The following is a 15,264-nucleotide window of genomic DNA, read 5'->3' as shown; positions in this document are numbered from 1 at the left end:
CAGGCACATGCCACCACATCGGGCTAATTTATCTATTTTTAGTAGAGACGGGGCAATCTTGCTCTTGCTGAGGCTGGTCTCGAACTCCTGAGCTTAAGCAATACTCCTGCCTCAGCCTCCCAGAGTGCTGGGATTACAGGCGTGACCCACTGCGCCGGGCCCTAATAGATTTTCTGAAGAAACTTCATTCTCTTCTTACACCTTACATTAAAAGGCTTGAACAATCCAAGTAACACCTGAGGGAATCGTTCAGAACCATCACACCTTGGTTATGATTATGTAGGCCAGGGGGTCAGCAAACTAAGGCTTTCTGGCCAAATTAGACCACAGCTCTGCTCATTCTTTTACAACAAAGACTGTATGGCCTGCAGAGCCTAAAATTTTCACCACCACCCCCTCCTCAGTCCTTTATAGAATAAGTCTGTCGACCCTTGGTTTGGGTGCCATTTACCCCAAATTACTCCCAGGCCAGGCCAAGGAATCCCCATGCAGCCAGAGGCAGCTGGCCAGGATAGCACTGCAGGCCGAGGCAATGGGCTAGCTTTCCCTTAATGCAGGGTGCTCTGCGAACAGAGCCCCACTATGGCCTTGCTTGCCTTGTCTGCTGAATTCCAGGTTGTCAAACCTGGAGTCACTACTGCGTGAGATTGGAGAGTGAAAGAGAGGAGAGAGAATTAACCGTGGGAAGCTGGCAGGTCTCTTTAGAAATCATTCTGCTTCTGGAGATCTATCCAAGGGAAATACTTGTGCACAGAGGCATGCACAAGGATGTTTACTTATCACTCATGGAAATAACGAATCACTGGAAACAACCCCAATGTCCTTTAATATGTGCATGATTAAATTGTGCTATACTCAATTCTTATTAAAGAGATCTATAATGTGCCACAGTACAGCTTTATGTCTTAGAGACATACTGTCAAATAAAATAATAATAATAATAATAAATAAATAACATTTTACAACAAGGTTTAAGATAATGGTATCTATAATAAAATCAGATAAAAATGGCTAGACAGTGATTTTATAATAAACTATATTTCTATATGTATATAAATGTATTTAAACACAAAGAAACAGTCTGGAAGGACCCACACCTAACTGATGATGGTGATGGTGGTGATAAAAATGACGACAGCCCTCATACAGCGTGTACTATGTGGCAGGTACTATTCCAGGCACGTTTACATAAATTAGCTCATTTAATCCAGATGGGGTATCATCACTCTGTCAGATAAAGGAATTGAGGGACATGAAAATTAAGTAGTAAATCCAAGGTCACATGGGTGTAAAACTCCGGACCTGGGACATAAACCCCGGTGGTCTGGCTCCCGTGGGGAAGGAGTAGGGCTCAGGTTTAGAGAGGAGGTGGTAAAAAGGAACTTCTGCTCCACCCATTTTCTTTGAATTGTTGACAATGAGAATGGGGCGACGAAGGAGCTAGCCAGGAGGGCGAGGCAGCCAAGGCTCCCCCAGGCCGCACCTACCGTTGTCTGTCGCTATGATGAGGGCCGTGTACGTGCTGTTCTTCACGTACTCCGAGTTCTCTCTGTCCAGCTCATCCCGAGTGGAAATGGCACCAGTGTCCGGATTAATCTTCAGCCAGTTGGCAGCATCCCTCCAAATCCGATACCTGAACAAGCATGAGCTCTCGTTTAGGACAAGAACAGTCAACAGCATGTAGCTGAAGAAAGCTAAGGTTCCTCTTCATTTACACAGTTAACTCCAACGTTTTTATTTTGAAAACCAACAGCTCTAGAGAAAAGTTGCCAGAATAGTGTGACGACATCCATACACTTCACCTAGATTTACCCATTGTTAATATTTTGCCACAGTTGCTTTCTCTCTCTACATATACTAACATGCACATAATTTCTTGTTTTGCGGAACCATTTGCTAACGAATTGCAGACATCGTGTTCCTTTCTCATAAATGCTTCAATGTGTTATCTCCTAAGAATAAAGGCATTCTCTCACATAACCACAATTTGATTTTCAATTTTAGGAAATAAGACTTTGGTAGAATACTACCATTGAATATACGGTATATACTGAAATTGTCAATTTCTCCAAAAATGTCCTTTTAGCAACGCTACATCCTGCCAGATTCAGGATCCAGTTGAGGACCACACATGGCATTCAGGGGCATGTCTCTTTAGTTTCCACTAATTGGGAACCATTCCTTGGGCTTTCTTTTGTTTTCTGACACTGACACTTTTGAAATGTACAGGCCAGTTGTTTTGCAGAATGTCCCTCAACTGGGGTTTGTCGGATTGCTCCCTCATAATGAGATTCAGGTTACCCATTTGTGGAGGGGACGCGAATACTACAGAGGTGATGCTGTCTCCTCCTCAGTGCGTTACATCAGGAGGCACGTGATGTCTGTTCTTTTATTGCTGATGCTAACTTTGATCACTCGGATAAGGGAAAAGTCACCAGATTTCTTCATAGTAAAGGTGTCTTTTTTCCTTTTGTGATTAATCTATAATCTGCAGGCAGATAATCTGAGAATATCCTGTTCACCAACTAACTTTCACCCGATGGATTTAGCATCTATGAGTAATTCTTGCCTGAAGCAATGATTACTATGATCCTTATTTATTTTTAAAAGCAGCTCCCCTAAAGAGTACAGCAGTTTTTAAATGGTGGCAACATGCGACCTCCTCTCCTGCCACGAACATTTGGAGACTTAGGTTGACACGTTGACTTAGGGGTGGGCTGCATTATTGGCATTTCATGGGAGGTGCCTGAGAGGCTAACAGAGATGTACTGCCCTATTATCTACTGGAGTCATAGAAAAGCTCAGAAAGGGAAGCTAAGAAATCCAAGAAGGAAGGGGCTCTAGAAACCTGTGGGCCTGACCTCACTTCGTTAGAAGAGCAAAGCAATGAATTACATAAAGTGCTCTTTGTTCTAGGGGTAAGGACCTCTACAAACACTTTTATAGAGGGTCCCTGAACTGGTCCCAGGAGATGCTTTGAACTATCTATTTCACTACTACAAGCTAAGATATCAACCTAGCCTGGGAACCAAGGCTTCATCATCACCAAACAAAATCCTACATTACTGTCTTTGGCTTTTCACTATTTCTTTAAACTCTGATTAGCAGGCCTAACAGTTTGGACCACCTAGCAGTATCCCTTGGCTTATGAGCAGTACATTGACCGCATGTACAAAATTAGAGTATTTTCAAGCAATCGTTGTGATTGGTTGCCTTGTATGTGGGTTTTCAGCATCTGTGGCTGTGATTTACATTATAGAGGTGTCTTCAGGTTTAGAAAGAGAAGAAGAGGCATGGGGAAGAAAACAAAACAAAACAAAATAAAAAGAGAAGGAACATTAAGCTCATAGTACGATACCACGTATGTAAATTAAAATCACATTCCTGCTACACTACAAGAGCTCGAGGAGAAGAGGCATATTAGACCAAGAACAGCTCTCTAAGGAGGAAAGGGAAAAAGGTATAGGGAACAGGGGTAAAAGACAATAAAAAAATAAACTAAACAAGAGAAAGGTCCTGTAAAGACAAACGATGATAAAATGCCTATATGAACTATATATTATTCATATGTATATAAAATGACATATTTTTTAAAAAATTATATATACATGAAAATACCCAGTTGCTGCAAGTCAGCTGCAAAATGCTCACACTTACGTTATCTTCTGCTCCATAAACGTGTCCGGCTCCCGGGCTGTGTAGGACGTGATCTCCAGGCCCACCCCAAAGTCTTCGGACACTTCCACTCTCTTCTCCGGAGGCACAAAGATGGGGGCTTCATTCACATCCAGCACGTCCACCGTGACAGTGGCTGTGGAGGTGGTCAGAGTGACCACAAAAGGGGCCACATTCGTCACTGCCACGTGTAGGATGTACTGCTGCTTGGCTTCAAAATCCAAGCCCTAGAGAGTGGAAAAAATGAGGTTAAAAACAAACATTTTGTGTTGGTTAAAAAGGAAAAAAAAAAAAAAGAAAAGAAATCCTTAGCTATTGCTTTTGGTCAGTCATCTACCAGTGGTTCTCAAATCTGGCTGCCCACATGCTCAAGAGGAGGTCAAAGCTCCAGGGCTATTCCAGGATCTATTAACACTTTGACTAACTGCAAGAAGCAACTCACCCAATTTCTTAGTTTCCAAATGTTTTAAGACATTTTCCAAAAACAGCCAGATTTGCCCCACTTCTAAAATAATCCAGCAAAATTGAGGCTGGGTGCAGTAGCTCACGCCTGCAGTCCTAGAACCCTGGGAGACCCAGGCAGGAGGATCGCTTGGGGTCAGGAGTTCCAGACCAGCCTGCGCAAGAGCGAGACCCCTACTCTATCAAAAACAGAAAAAATTAGCTGGGTGTGGTGGCATGCTCCTGTTGTCCCAGCTACTTGGGAGGCTGAGGCAGGGTGATCGCTTGAGCCTAGGAGTTTGAGGTTGCTGTGAGCTAGGCCGATGCCAAGGCACTCTGGCCCGGGCAACAGAGCAAGACTCTGACTCCAAAAATAATAATAATAATAATAATCTCTCTCATTTGCAAAATGGAAATGGGGGAGGGCGAGGCAAATGTTTCTGAGAAAGAGCCTATTAGAGCAGGCAGTAATTCCTCTTCAATTTTAGGATCTTATGTAGGAGCTTCTTGATTTCTCACGTGAGCCTCAGGAGTATCTGCAAACCCCGCCGATCCATCAGAATGTGAGACCGAGCCACCCCACCCCCACCCTGCCAATGCTAACCAACTTCTCAAGACACCAGGGGATGAGGGAGCGGACAGCTGCCAGGGTGGGGGTTTCTGCATCTTGCCAGGCACCATACAAACCTTCGCTGTTTTCAAAATGCCATCGTTGGTTCCTGGGTCTGTGGTGACAACAAATTGTCCCTCTTTATCATTCAATATGGTGTACCGGGCCACCCAAGCCGGAGTATTGGGGGCATCGGCATCAGTCACTTTGAGGGTGGTGATGATAACATTGGCCTCGTTCTCAGGCACCTGACCCGTGTACTGCAGAGAAAAAGAAACCACAGGTCATTTATGACATGCTGAGACGGAGCATGGAGCAGGGTCTCAGGGGGCTAACGGAGTCCTTTCCGAGCTCAGGCTTTGGGAAGAGGTGACGAGCAGAAGCCAGGTGGTGGGCACAGGTCTTGGAGGCAGTGCCCACTCCACAAGCAGGCCCTTGTTCCACGCCAGGGGAGGAGCTAGTACTCGAGTACCTTCTTCTGTGAGTACCTTGAACCGCTCTCCAAGGCCCTGGCCACCAGAGCCCCTTAGCACACGCCGGCCCAAGAGCTGACTGCAATCTCAGTCAAGTGCAAGACACTGTGGTTTAACCACCATTCATTCACCCCAGCCCCTGCCCCCATGCGCTCTCTACCAGCAATCTTTATAAAATGGAAGTCTGGTCATCAAAATCCTCTGCTTAAAACCATTTGATGACATCCCCTTGTGTTCAGGATAAATTCTAAAATTCTTCACCCAGCCTACAAGGTCCCGGAGCTCCTGCCTTAGTTGGTTACTACACTTGAGTCATGCTGGCTGTTTTTTCGGATCTTCCTGTGCGTCAAGCTTTCTCTTGACTCAGAGCATTTTGCACATGCAGATCCCGCAGCCTAAAACACTTTTCCACCTTCCCCGGTCCCACCTTTGCCTGACCTTCTTTCAAGTCGTACTAGAAATGTCACATACTGTCTTTGTGAAGCAAAATTTTTTGTGCTCCCAGTGATTAGGTTAGGATGGCAGATGCTGCTAATTGCCTAATAAATGTCCATTCTCTCCTTCACTAACTATACCGTTGGCAACAGCAATGTGCCCATCTCCAATACTACACTTCCCGGGCTCCCTGGAAGATGGCAGTTGCCAATGAGATGCAAGCGAAACTTGCAGAATGGGTTGTCACGGAAATGTCATCAATCAGAGAACTGGACTCAGCAACAATGCGTTTTGTGCCCCTTGCCCTTGCCTCCTTCCTGCACAGAGCACAGACAGACTGACTGGGACTCCAGAAGCCCTCTTGGGTCACAAGGTGACACTGAGGATAGAAGCCTTGCGCTAAGGATGATGGAAGAGCAAGGCAAAGGAGGCTTGGTCTTTACTGACAGGGTAGACCATGTATCTCTGGACTTTTGGTGACGTAAGTATTCAATAATTCTTATAAGTTGTCTAACATCTCCCTAGCTAGACTATAAGCTCCGTGAGAATGGAATCCTGGTCTGCTTCATTTGTGATTATATCTCCAGTGTCTAACACAGTGCCTAGTATAAAACAAAAAATATTCGTTCAATGAATAAATAAAACCCAGTAATATTTGCTACAAAGATGCACAACACGAGGACACGGATTTAGCAGGTGCTATTGGCAACTTCACAATCCCGTGCCAATTGGCTCCAGGCCAAGGATGGAACAAAGGTGTTCAAAGACAACTGCCACGGGAGTATGCTTGCTTCTAAGTTTAAAGTCAACGTTCACTAGCCTGGGGAGAGTTTTCTAAGAGTTCACCCATGAGCAGTCGTGAAACTCGGTTCATGAACAACAAAAGACCTTTCTCTGGAAACCGTCTAAGGAATTATAGAATTACCGTGGTGGGATTGAAGATGGGAGGGTTATCGTTGATGTCGGTGACCGTGATCACAGCTGTTGCTGTTGTGCTTAAGCCGTCGCCCTGAAGATCAGCAGCTTGAACCACCAGGGTATACCTGGGAAACGTCTGCAGAGAGATCGACACACCCAAGTGAGGACCAAGACCACTAGCCACCTCAGGCCCAGCCCACTGCACAGAACCAGAATATTTAATCATCTGCCCAAATGCCAGCCTGCCTGCCTTCTAGGTACAGAACCTCTGGGCAGATATTTAGATGCAAAGCGTAGACCATCATCACACAAACGACTGGCCACGGCAGAGTTTGCATTGTCTATGGGATTTAACTAATACACATCTGTCTCCGACACCCTCCAACACCCTCCGGGTCCTTCTGACCCCTGACCTCTCGGTCCAGCCCAGCAGTGACCACACTGATGACTCCTGTGTCCCGGTTGATGGTGAACATGTTTCTGTGAGGCAACTTAGGCTCTTGGTCGAGGATGGTATAAGCGATGGCGGCGTTGTAGGTGTTCACGTCATCGTCCGCGTCTGTGGCCGTGACCTGCATCACGGAGGTCCCTGGAAATGTTCAAGGAGAAGGTTTAGTCAAGCTGCGCTTTGGGACCTGGTCAACACTACTCAGCCCAACTCTGTCCTGAGTGAGAAAAGAGCGGACCTGGGGATGGTACCAAGTCACAGTTTCCCTGTTCTCCAATTTCTAAAATTCTTACCCAAGTGCCAGGGGAGGAGGAAAACATCACACCCAACGAGCGAAGTGCAGAAGACTCCACCTTTCCAACACATGCTGGGTGGGGGCCACGTGGGGAAGAGTACGGGGAATAAACAACTTCAAAATGTAACATTTTACTGACTCTCATATTGAGGGAATGGTGTGTAAAATTTTTTTAATTCCAGAATTTTCTGCAATTGGCTTCTCAGCCACTGCTTGCATGAAAGAGAATGGTCATTTAAGATCATTGCCTTTTAGGGGGACGAAAACATTCATAACACATGTGACTGACAAAGGACTAGTACCCAGAACATCTAAATAACTCTTAAGACTCAATAGGTACAACTGTTATATATATTTAAAAAAAAAAAAAAAAAAAACTTAAAAAATAAAGCTTAAAAAAAAAAAAAAAAAAAAAACCAATAGGAAAAACACAATTAGCCCAACAGAAAACAAGGGCAAAAGACTTGAATATATAACTCATAAAGAAGAAATGCAAATGGCTGACAAATATATAATATGGTGCTGGGCCCATTAGTAATCACAGAAATGCAATTTTAAATTGCACTGAGATATAACTATACACTCAACAGATTGGCAGATCTAAAAAGTCTAACGATTCCAGGATATATATAAATTGGTTCAGTCACCTTGGAAAAGTTTGTCACCATTTACAATAGTAAAGTTGAACATGCACATATCCTACCAATGAGAAATCTACTGTTATGGATATATACCTTAGGGAAATTCTTATGTATTTGCACTAAGAGACATATTTAGGAATGTTCTGAGAATACTGTTCATAACAGCAAGGAACTGAAACAACCTCAATTTTTATCAACAGTGAAATGGATAAACTACTTTCATCCAAATAAATTTATTTTCACCCAAATAAATATTAAAATACTATGCAGCAATGAAAATGTATAATCTACTGCTATTGGCAACCACACGGAAGAACCATATGTCTATAAAGTTGAATGAAAGAAGTCACAGAAATATACATATAGTACAATTCTGTGTATATAGAGTTTGAAAAGAGGTAAAACTAAAAAGTTAATATGTAGGGATAAATACACAAATGGTAAAAGATAAAGAAAAGAAAGAGGGCTGGGCGTGGTGGCTCATGCCTGTAATCCTAGCACTCTGGGAGGCCGAGGTGGGAGGATCGCTCGAGGTCAGGAGTTCAAGACCAGCCTGAGCAAGAGGCAAGACCACATCTCTACTAAAAAAATGGAAAGAAATTAATTGGTTTAAGTTTTTTAATTAATTTTTAAGAAAGAAAGAAAGGAAGGAAGAAAGGAAGGAAGGAAAGAGAATAATTACCCCAAAAGTCAGGGCAATGGTTTCCTTTATGGAGGAGAGAAAAGAATGTGCTCAAGGAAGGTGGTAGAGATGTTTAAGGTACCAGCAAGGATCTGTTTCTTAACCAGAAAGGTTGTTCTTAAACTGTTCTTATTTTATAGAAGTTCCTGTAGGTAGAATGCTTCTCACCCCCGCTGCCCACACACACAACAATGGCTTCCAAGGAAGCTCTGTTCATTTGAAGGGTCAACTTCAGTGACCTGACCCCAAGCGTCAGCCTTTGGGGTTGGACAACACTTTGGGGTCCGAAGAATCTAAGGGTCTTTCTAGGTATTCAGCTCATGATTGGATATACCTGGAAGAGCACCCTCCGTGACAGACCCCTCAAAGACCGCCTGGGTGAACTCGGGCCTGTTGTCATTCTGATCCGTCACCGTGATCACAATCTCCATTGGGTCTTCGACTGCTTGCCCATTCGATGACACAGCATGAGAGAAGAGCTGTAAGAGCCAAGTGAGGGTGACTTGAGCCCTGACGAGGAAGAAGAGGAGGGAGAAGGGGTCTGGCCAGAGCAGAGCGGGCTCTCCTTGGCCTCCACGCCTTCCCACTCTGTGACATCCCCCAGCAGAGAACTTTCCCACACGTGTGCTGCTGCTGCTTCAGTGAGATCATGACGAGGGAAGACCCACGGGCTAGAGAGCAACACCGACTAGGCCAGCCCTCCCGATTCCCACACGAGGACTGGGGCACCAGGACCAGAGAGAAAGGTGATCTAAAAATCTCTGACTTACTTTATGCAGGGTGAGACTTGCTCTGTCTACCCCAGTCTGGCGCTTCCCCCAGCTATCTGTGAATTTGGTGTCAGAGCATTACCTCCCGGCTTCCCTGAGCTCACGTGGCTGCCAAGTCCCAGAAATGGGTTTTCTCCCCTATATCATCACTGTCCTCTTCCTTTAGGACAGAGGCTTTCAGCCCCAAGAACAGGGTGACAGCTTGGGTCTAGACTTGTGCATGATGTCTGAGGCCTCTCCTCCCGTTTTTCCCCAACCAGGAAAACATTAACAACCCCAAACTATCCCAGGTTCTCCTGTCATTTCTCCTTGGCAACAGGTCAAGAGGTGTCAAGTTCAGCGTCTCTTATTTCCAGAGCCTCTGATCTGGGGATCCAACATGGGTTGACCAAAAACCGTTGGACGGATGTTACCTCATTATCACAAGCTTCTGAGAGATACTCACGGTGTAATTGGCGATTTTTTCTCTATCTAGAGGCTCCGTCACCATCAGCCACCCTGTTTCTCTTTCAATAATAAACACACCAATGGGTGGTATGTCGGCTCCTTGGCCAGTGATGCTGTAGAAAACCTTGGTTTCTTTGTCCCTGTTGGATTTGATCTGAAGACAAGAAGAAAGAAATACAATTGGCAAAGAAGGGATAGTGGGTCTTTTCCTGCCTTTCCTCGGTCCTTCTCTGCTAAATCCCTCCCACAGAAATAGAGAACTTCTTTTACCTGAACCAGACCTTTAGGGAACGGGCCTTTTTCATTTTCTGGGCAGCTGATGGGAGGGATGACCCAGTCTCGCTTCTGTCTTCTGAGACCATGGCGGGAGCTGGGAAATGTGAGCATTTCCACGTGGGCGCCAGAGGCAGAGTCCTGAAAGAAAAGGAGACGTAGAACAAACAGATGATTCAGGAGAGATATGTGGGTTCTAACAGTGCAACCTGCCCAGCCAGTGTCCCCAGCCTCCTGAGGCAGTGTATGGTTTTTAACTCAGTGACACATTCTCTTATCAGTAGTAAATTATATATATACCCTCCAAAGTCGACAGCCCAAACAAAACCCAGTGAACTCCTTTGCCATATAATAAAGACCATGTTCTCTTTTTATCCTTCTTAGGATCCAGAGTTGAAGTCATTTTACATACACAATTACACGTTTGAAGGTTTGATATTATAATTTACAAGTTATTTCAAGCCTACACAACATGTCTTTTTTGTTTTCCTGAGATAGAGTTTTGCTCTGTCACCCAGGCTGGAGTGCAGTGGCATCATCATCAGCTCATTGCAACCTCAAACTCCTGGGCTCAAGTGATCTTGCTGCCTCAGCCTCCCAAGTAGCTGGGACTACAGGTGCACGTCACCATGCCTGGCTAATTTTTTTATTTTCTGTATTGACAGGGTCTCCCTATTGCCCAGATTAGTTTTGAAATCTTGGCCTGAAGGGATCCTCCCCCACCTCAGCTTCCCAAAGTACTGGGATTACCGGCGTGATCCACCATGCCTGGCCAATCAGTCATTTTTTTTTTTTTTGGACACAGAGTCTCACTCTGTTGCCCAGGCTAGAGTGCCGTGGAATCAGCCTAGCTCACAGCAACCTCAAACTCCTGGGCTCAAGCAATCCTACCGGCCGGGCGCGGTGGCTCACGCCTGTAATCCTAGCACTCTGGGAGGCCGAGGTGGGCGGATCGTTTGAGCTCAGGAGTTCGAGACCAGCCTGAGAAAGAGCGAGACCCCATCTCTACTAAAAAAATAGAAAGAAATGATATGGACAGCTAAAAAAATATATATATAGAAAAAATTAGCCGGGCATGGTGGTGCATGCCTGTAGTCCCAGCTACTCGGGAGGCTGAGACAGGAGGATCACTTGAGCTCAGGAGTTTGAGGTTGCTGTGAGCTAGGCTGACGCCACAGCACTCATTCTAGCCTGGGCAACAGAGTGAGACTCTGCCTCAAAAAAAAAAAAAAAGAAAAAAAAAGCAATCCTACTGCCTCAGCCTCCCGAGTAGCTGGGATTACAGGCATGTGCCACCATGCCCAGCTAATTTTTTCTATATATATTTTTAGTTGTCCATTTAATTTCTTTCTATTTTTAGTAGAGATGGGGTCTCGCTCTTGCTCACGTTGGTCTCGAACTCCTGACCTCGAGCGATCCTCCCACCTCAGCCTCCCAGAGTGCTAGGATTATAGGCGTGAGCCACTGCGCCCGGCCCAATCTGTCATTTTTAATAGCAACATTACACACCAATGATTTAATACTAGAGCTTATTCAACAACTCGATATTCAGGTGTTTTCCACTTCTTTTATTTTATTCTTTTTCCTGGGGATATAGGTCCCCAAAGTGGAGTTATCAGCCAAAATGAGTATGTTTTGGGAATTGGTACTAAGAACTGCTCTGTGATCAATACAAATCTCTCAATGTCGTTGTATCATTATGTCTATATGGTTTCCATTTGTTATAACAGAAAGCTGTTGGGATGGGAACCAAAAACACCCTCTGAGACTTGTATTGAACAGTTTTCGTGTGCAATAAAGATAACCTTATGCACACGCAGGGAAATAAGAGAGCTGAAGATGAAAGGAAAATATCTTCCAAATTGTTTAAGTGTTTTAAAGTGATTACTGGTAACACAGGAAAGCTTCCGGAGGAAAATTCCATCTCCCACCTGCCCCATGAGAACACTAACTCACAGTTATGGGTCACTGTTTGCCAAGTTTGACTCAAGCCCTATTTCCTGGCTTTTTGAAGATTCAAGATGCACAAATACATATGAGATGTCACAGGTATCATCACAGACCCCTTCCCCAATCCTGCACGCTGGCCACATGTGCACACGTGCATACACACACCCATGCATCCTCTGCCCTCAACATCCTGGTGTTTGTCCCCAAGGGCAGGCTCTGGAGCCTCCAAGGCTGCCTGGCTTTGAATGCTCACTATGACACCTCCTTGGCCAGGGCAGATTACTTAACTTCTTTGTGCCAGTTTCCTAATGTTTAGAATGGGGATAATATTAGTACCTACCCGTAGAATTGTTGGAAAGATTAAATGAGATGTTGGTATTGTATATAAAGCACTGAGAATAGTGCCTAAACATAGTAAGTGCTCAATAAATAACGATGATGATTGTTGGACTAGTTGGAAAACACTGAGTTATGGTGTTATTGGGATTTGACCCCAGCACAGGAACAAAGTATGAAACTGACCATCAACACTGTACCCTAAGCCTTAAAATGGCCATCGTGCGCAGCCATGGTGAGCAAATGGGCACTGATGAATGAACGCAAACTCATGCGTCATATTGAAAAGGAAGGCAAACAGCATGCCTTGATGACATCAGGATTGCTGAATATTTTCAGACAATGATAATAAATTATGATGAACACTGTGCTGGCAAAACATAACACTAACATTTTCACGTGTGAAATTACGGGGAATCGTGCCTACAAACACTAACGTGGAATTCATCGCTCAGAAAAACAGGATAGCAGACTCAGAAAACTCACCTATACAAAGTGAGAGAATTAAAACTTGGATCTATTCTTATACAAATTAAAAGAAAGATAAGATAGATTTCTATCCCCTCCTCTTCTTCTTGTTTTTAAATGTGTATCTCAAGTTTTAGAAGAAATGCTGCCCCTTCTTAATACAGTATAACTTAGTTCCACAAGTATCCCTTGACCTAGAGACAAACCAAGGTGAATCTCAAACCAACTGTGGCAGAGTCTACCACCTACTACCCAACATCCATTCTTTCTTTCTGATTAAAAACAAAATAAAAAATGTTCTTTCTCTTATATCTCAATTTCACACCTGGCAACCTACCCATGTAAAAGACATTTCCTACACTATGCTTTGCAGCTAGGTGTGACCATGAGGCTAAGTTCTGGCCAGTGAGATATAAGTAGAAGTGTTGTTGGAGAATTCCACAAAGGTTTCTTAAAAGCCAGATAGATAACTAAGCAATACGTTTATGTGCTTCTTCCCTTTTTCCTTCTTATCACCCAGACTAAAGATGTATGTGATGACTGGAGCTACAGCAGCCATCCTGGATCATGAGGTATCCTTGAGGATGGAAGCCATGTGCTGAGGATGGCGGAGCAGAAAGGAAAGAGGGAACCTGGGCTCTTGATGACTATGAAGTCTCCATACTGGGCACAACTTACCCTTGGACCTCTTAACTTGAAAGGGAGTATTTTGCATAAATCACTATAACTTGGGGTTTTATATAATATGTACTTGAACCCAATCCTGATATAGCAGATATGGAGGCAGAGGCAAAGTTGGAAGAAGTAGGGAGGAAAAATTGAAGAACCAAGTTCAAAACTGTCTCTTGGTCATAAGAGGCTTCCATATGCAGCTGCCCAGCAAGAACTTGCTGTGTTCAACTTATTCACATGAATGATGGATGAGTTGGAGACTCGAGTCAGAATGCTATGTTAATACAGTTCTGCAGTACTAAATTCCTCATTTTTCTGGTCTCATTACACCAGGGAGAAAAATCAAATCTATCAGGAGGACTATTAAGTTTCAAGAATCTCCAGAGACTTTGGGGAAAAAAATAGGTGCCAACTTTAACGGCCTTGGCACTTACAACACGTTCCACACTTCCAAGGCAGTGAACTGGATACAATTAGAATATCCCCCAGAGACACATTTTGGTAGGAAGCAGCACGGGAGCAGTTTGGAAACTGGCAAAGGCATTTGGCTTTGGCAACAACCCACAGAAACATTCTTGCCAGGAAACTTGGCAGACATACACGCTTCCATTCCAGACCTAAGGCCAGGCACCGCACATCTTACTATGGAGGTTACAGTCTAACGGGGCCAAAGCTTCCCACTGGCTCTTCTACTTCTTTGCTGAGAGCCTCCCCACTAGAAAACCGGACAGCAAAACGATCAAAGAATTAACCTCTTGTGCATTTGTCCTCCAAGAGGAAAGTTATCAGAGATAACAATTACTGGAAATCATCATACGCCTTGCATATCCCTAGCATTTCACATGCATTAATTCATTCAGTCCTCACTGTCACCTCCATTTCACAGATAAGGACATTCAAGCACAGACAAGTTAAGTATCTCCCCCAAGGTTACTCAGGTGGTAAGTGGCAGGGCTGAGGTTCAATCCCAGATAGGGTCCAGGCCTTTGCCCATTCTTCTATACTTCCCGATCCCCACAGCTCAACCACAACCCAAAGACCCAGCAAGACTTAGCTCAGTTAGATCAATATTTCTCAAAGAGGGGTGATTTCCCCCCAACCCAAGGGCTACCGGCAGCACGTGGAGGTATTTTTGGTGGCCACAACTGGTGGAGGTGCTGCTGGTGTCTAGCCAGTCGAGGCTAGGGATGCTACGAAACATCCTACAGTACAACCGCACACAACAAAAAACTATCCAGCCCAAAACGTCAATGGTGCCAAGGCCGAGAACCCGGATTAGACAGTGGACTAAAACAACAGCGAACTTCCAAGAAACACTCCAACGTACGTGACGGTCGTGGTTTCGGTGGTGCCCCACTGCCTTCAGCGTAACCTTGGTGGAAAACTTCCTGTGGGTGGAGTCCCAGGCGTGGACGTGAAAACTGGTCTCTGGGTTATGAAGTTGCAGAGGCCGTTTGACTGTGATCTCACCATCTGTGCTCACTTTGAATCGGGAGTCATCGGAAAAATAGACTGTCCTTGGCCGACCTGTGCATCCTTCAAAACTCACTGTGGGGCAGAAATCACAGTGATTAGAAAATTGGGCAGGTTAAAGACGTCTCCAAAGGGCAAACTTCATTCACCCACCAAAAGCCTGATACAAAAGCACACACAGGCAAAACAAACCATAATCCGGTGACAGAACAACAAAGCTATCAAAGGAGTCGTTATCACCAGTATATGCTTCACAA

General features: G+C 44.6%; 1 protein-coding gene across 4 annotated transcripts in view; it reads right to left on the bottom strand.

Moving 5' to 3' along the window:
* CDH1 (cadherin 1) overlaps positions 1-15,264 on the bottom strand; it is a 69,282-nt gene that overhangs the window by 9,577 nt on the left and 44,441 nt on the right. Inside the window, exons 3-12 of one of the 4 annotated variants that reach the window (XM_069456639.1) lie at positions 14,862-15,082; positions 13,750-13,752; positions 10,106-10,249; positions 9,834-9,989; positions 8,953-9,097; positions 6,966-7,141; positions 6,560-6,688; positions 4,804-4,986; positions 3,658-3,902; positions 1,488-1,633 (exon numbers count right to left, since the gene is read on the bottom strand). In XM_069456639.1, coding sequence (XP_069312740.1) covers positions 1,488-1,633; positions 3,658-3,902; positions 4,804-4,986; positions 6,560-6,688; positions 6,966-7,141; positions 8,953-9,097; positions 9,834-9,989; positions 10,106-10,249; positions 13,750-13,752; positions 14,862-15,082 — 1,548 coding nt within the window. Of the gene's footprint in view, positions 1-1,487; positions 1,634-3,657; positions 3,903-4,803; positions 4,987-6,559; positions 6,689-6,965; positions 7,142-8,952; positions 9,098-9,833; positions 9,990-10,105; positions 10,250-13,749; positions 13,753-14,677; positions 14,692-14,861; positions 15,083-15,264 lie in introns of all 4 variants that reach the window. The other 3 variants (XM_069456638.1, XM_069456637.1, XM_069456640.1) reach the window with 3 other exon arrangements.

Source organism: Eulemur rufifrons, chromosome 23, assembly GCF_041146395.1.
Source record: "Eulemur rufifrons isolate Redbay chromosome 23, OSU_ERuf_1, whole genome shotgun sequence".
NCBI classification, from domain to species: domain Eukaryota; kingdom Metazoa; phylum Chordata; class Mammalia; order Primates; family Lemuridae; genus Eulemur; species Eulemur rufifrons.
The sequence above is the reverse complement of the archived record's forward strand: the minus strand, read 5'-3'. Positions and strand labels throughout refer to the sequence as shown.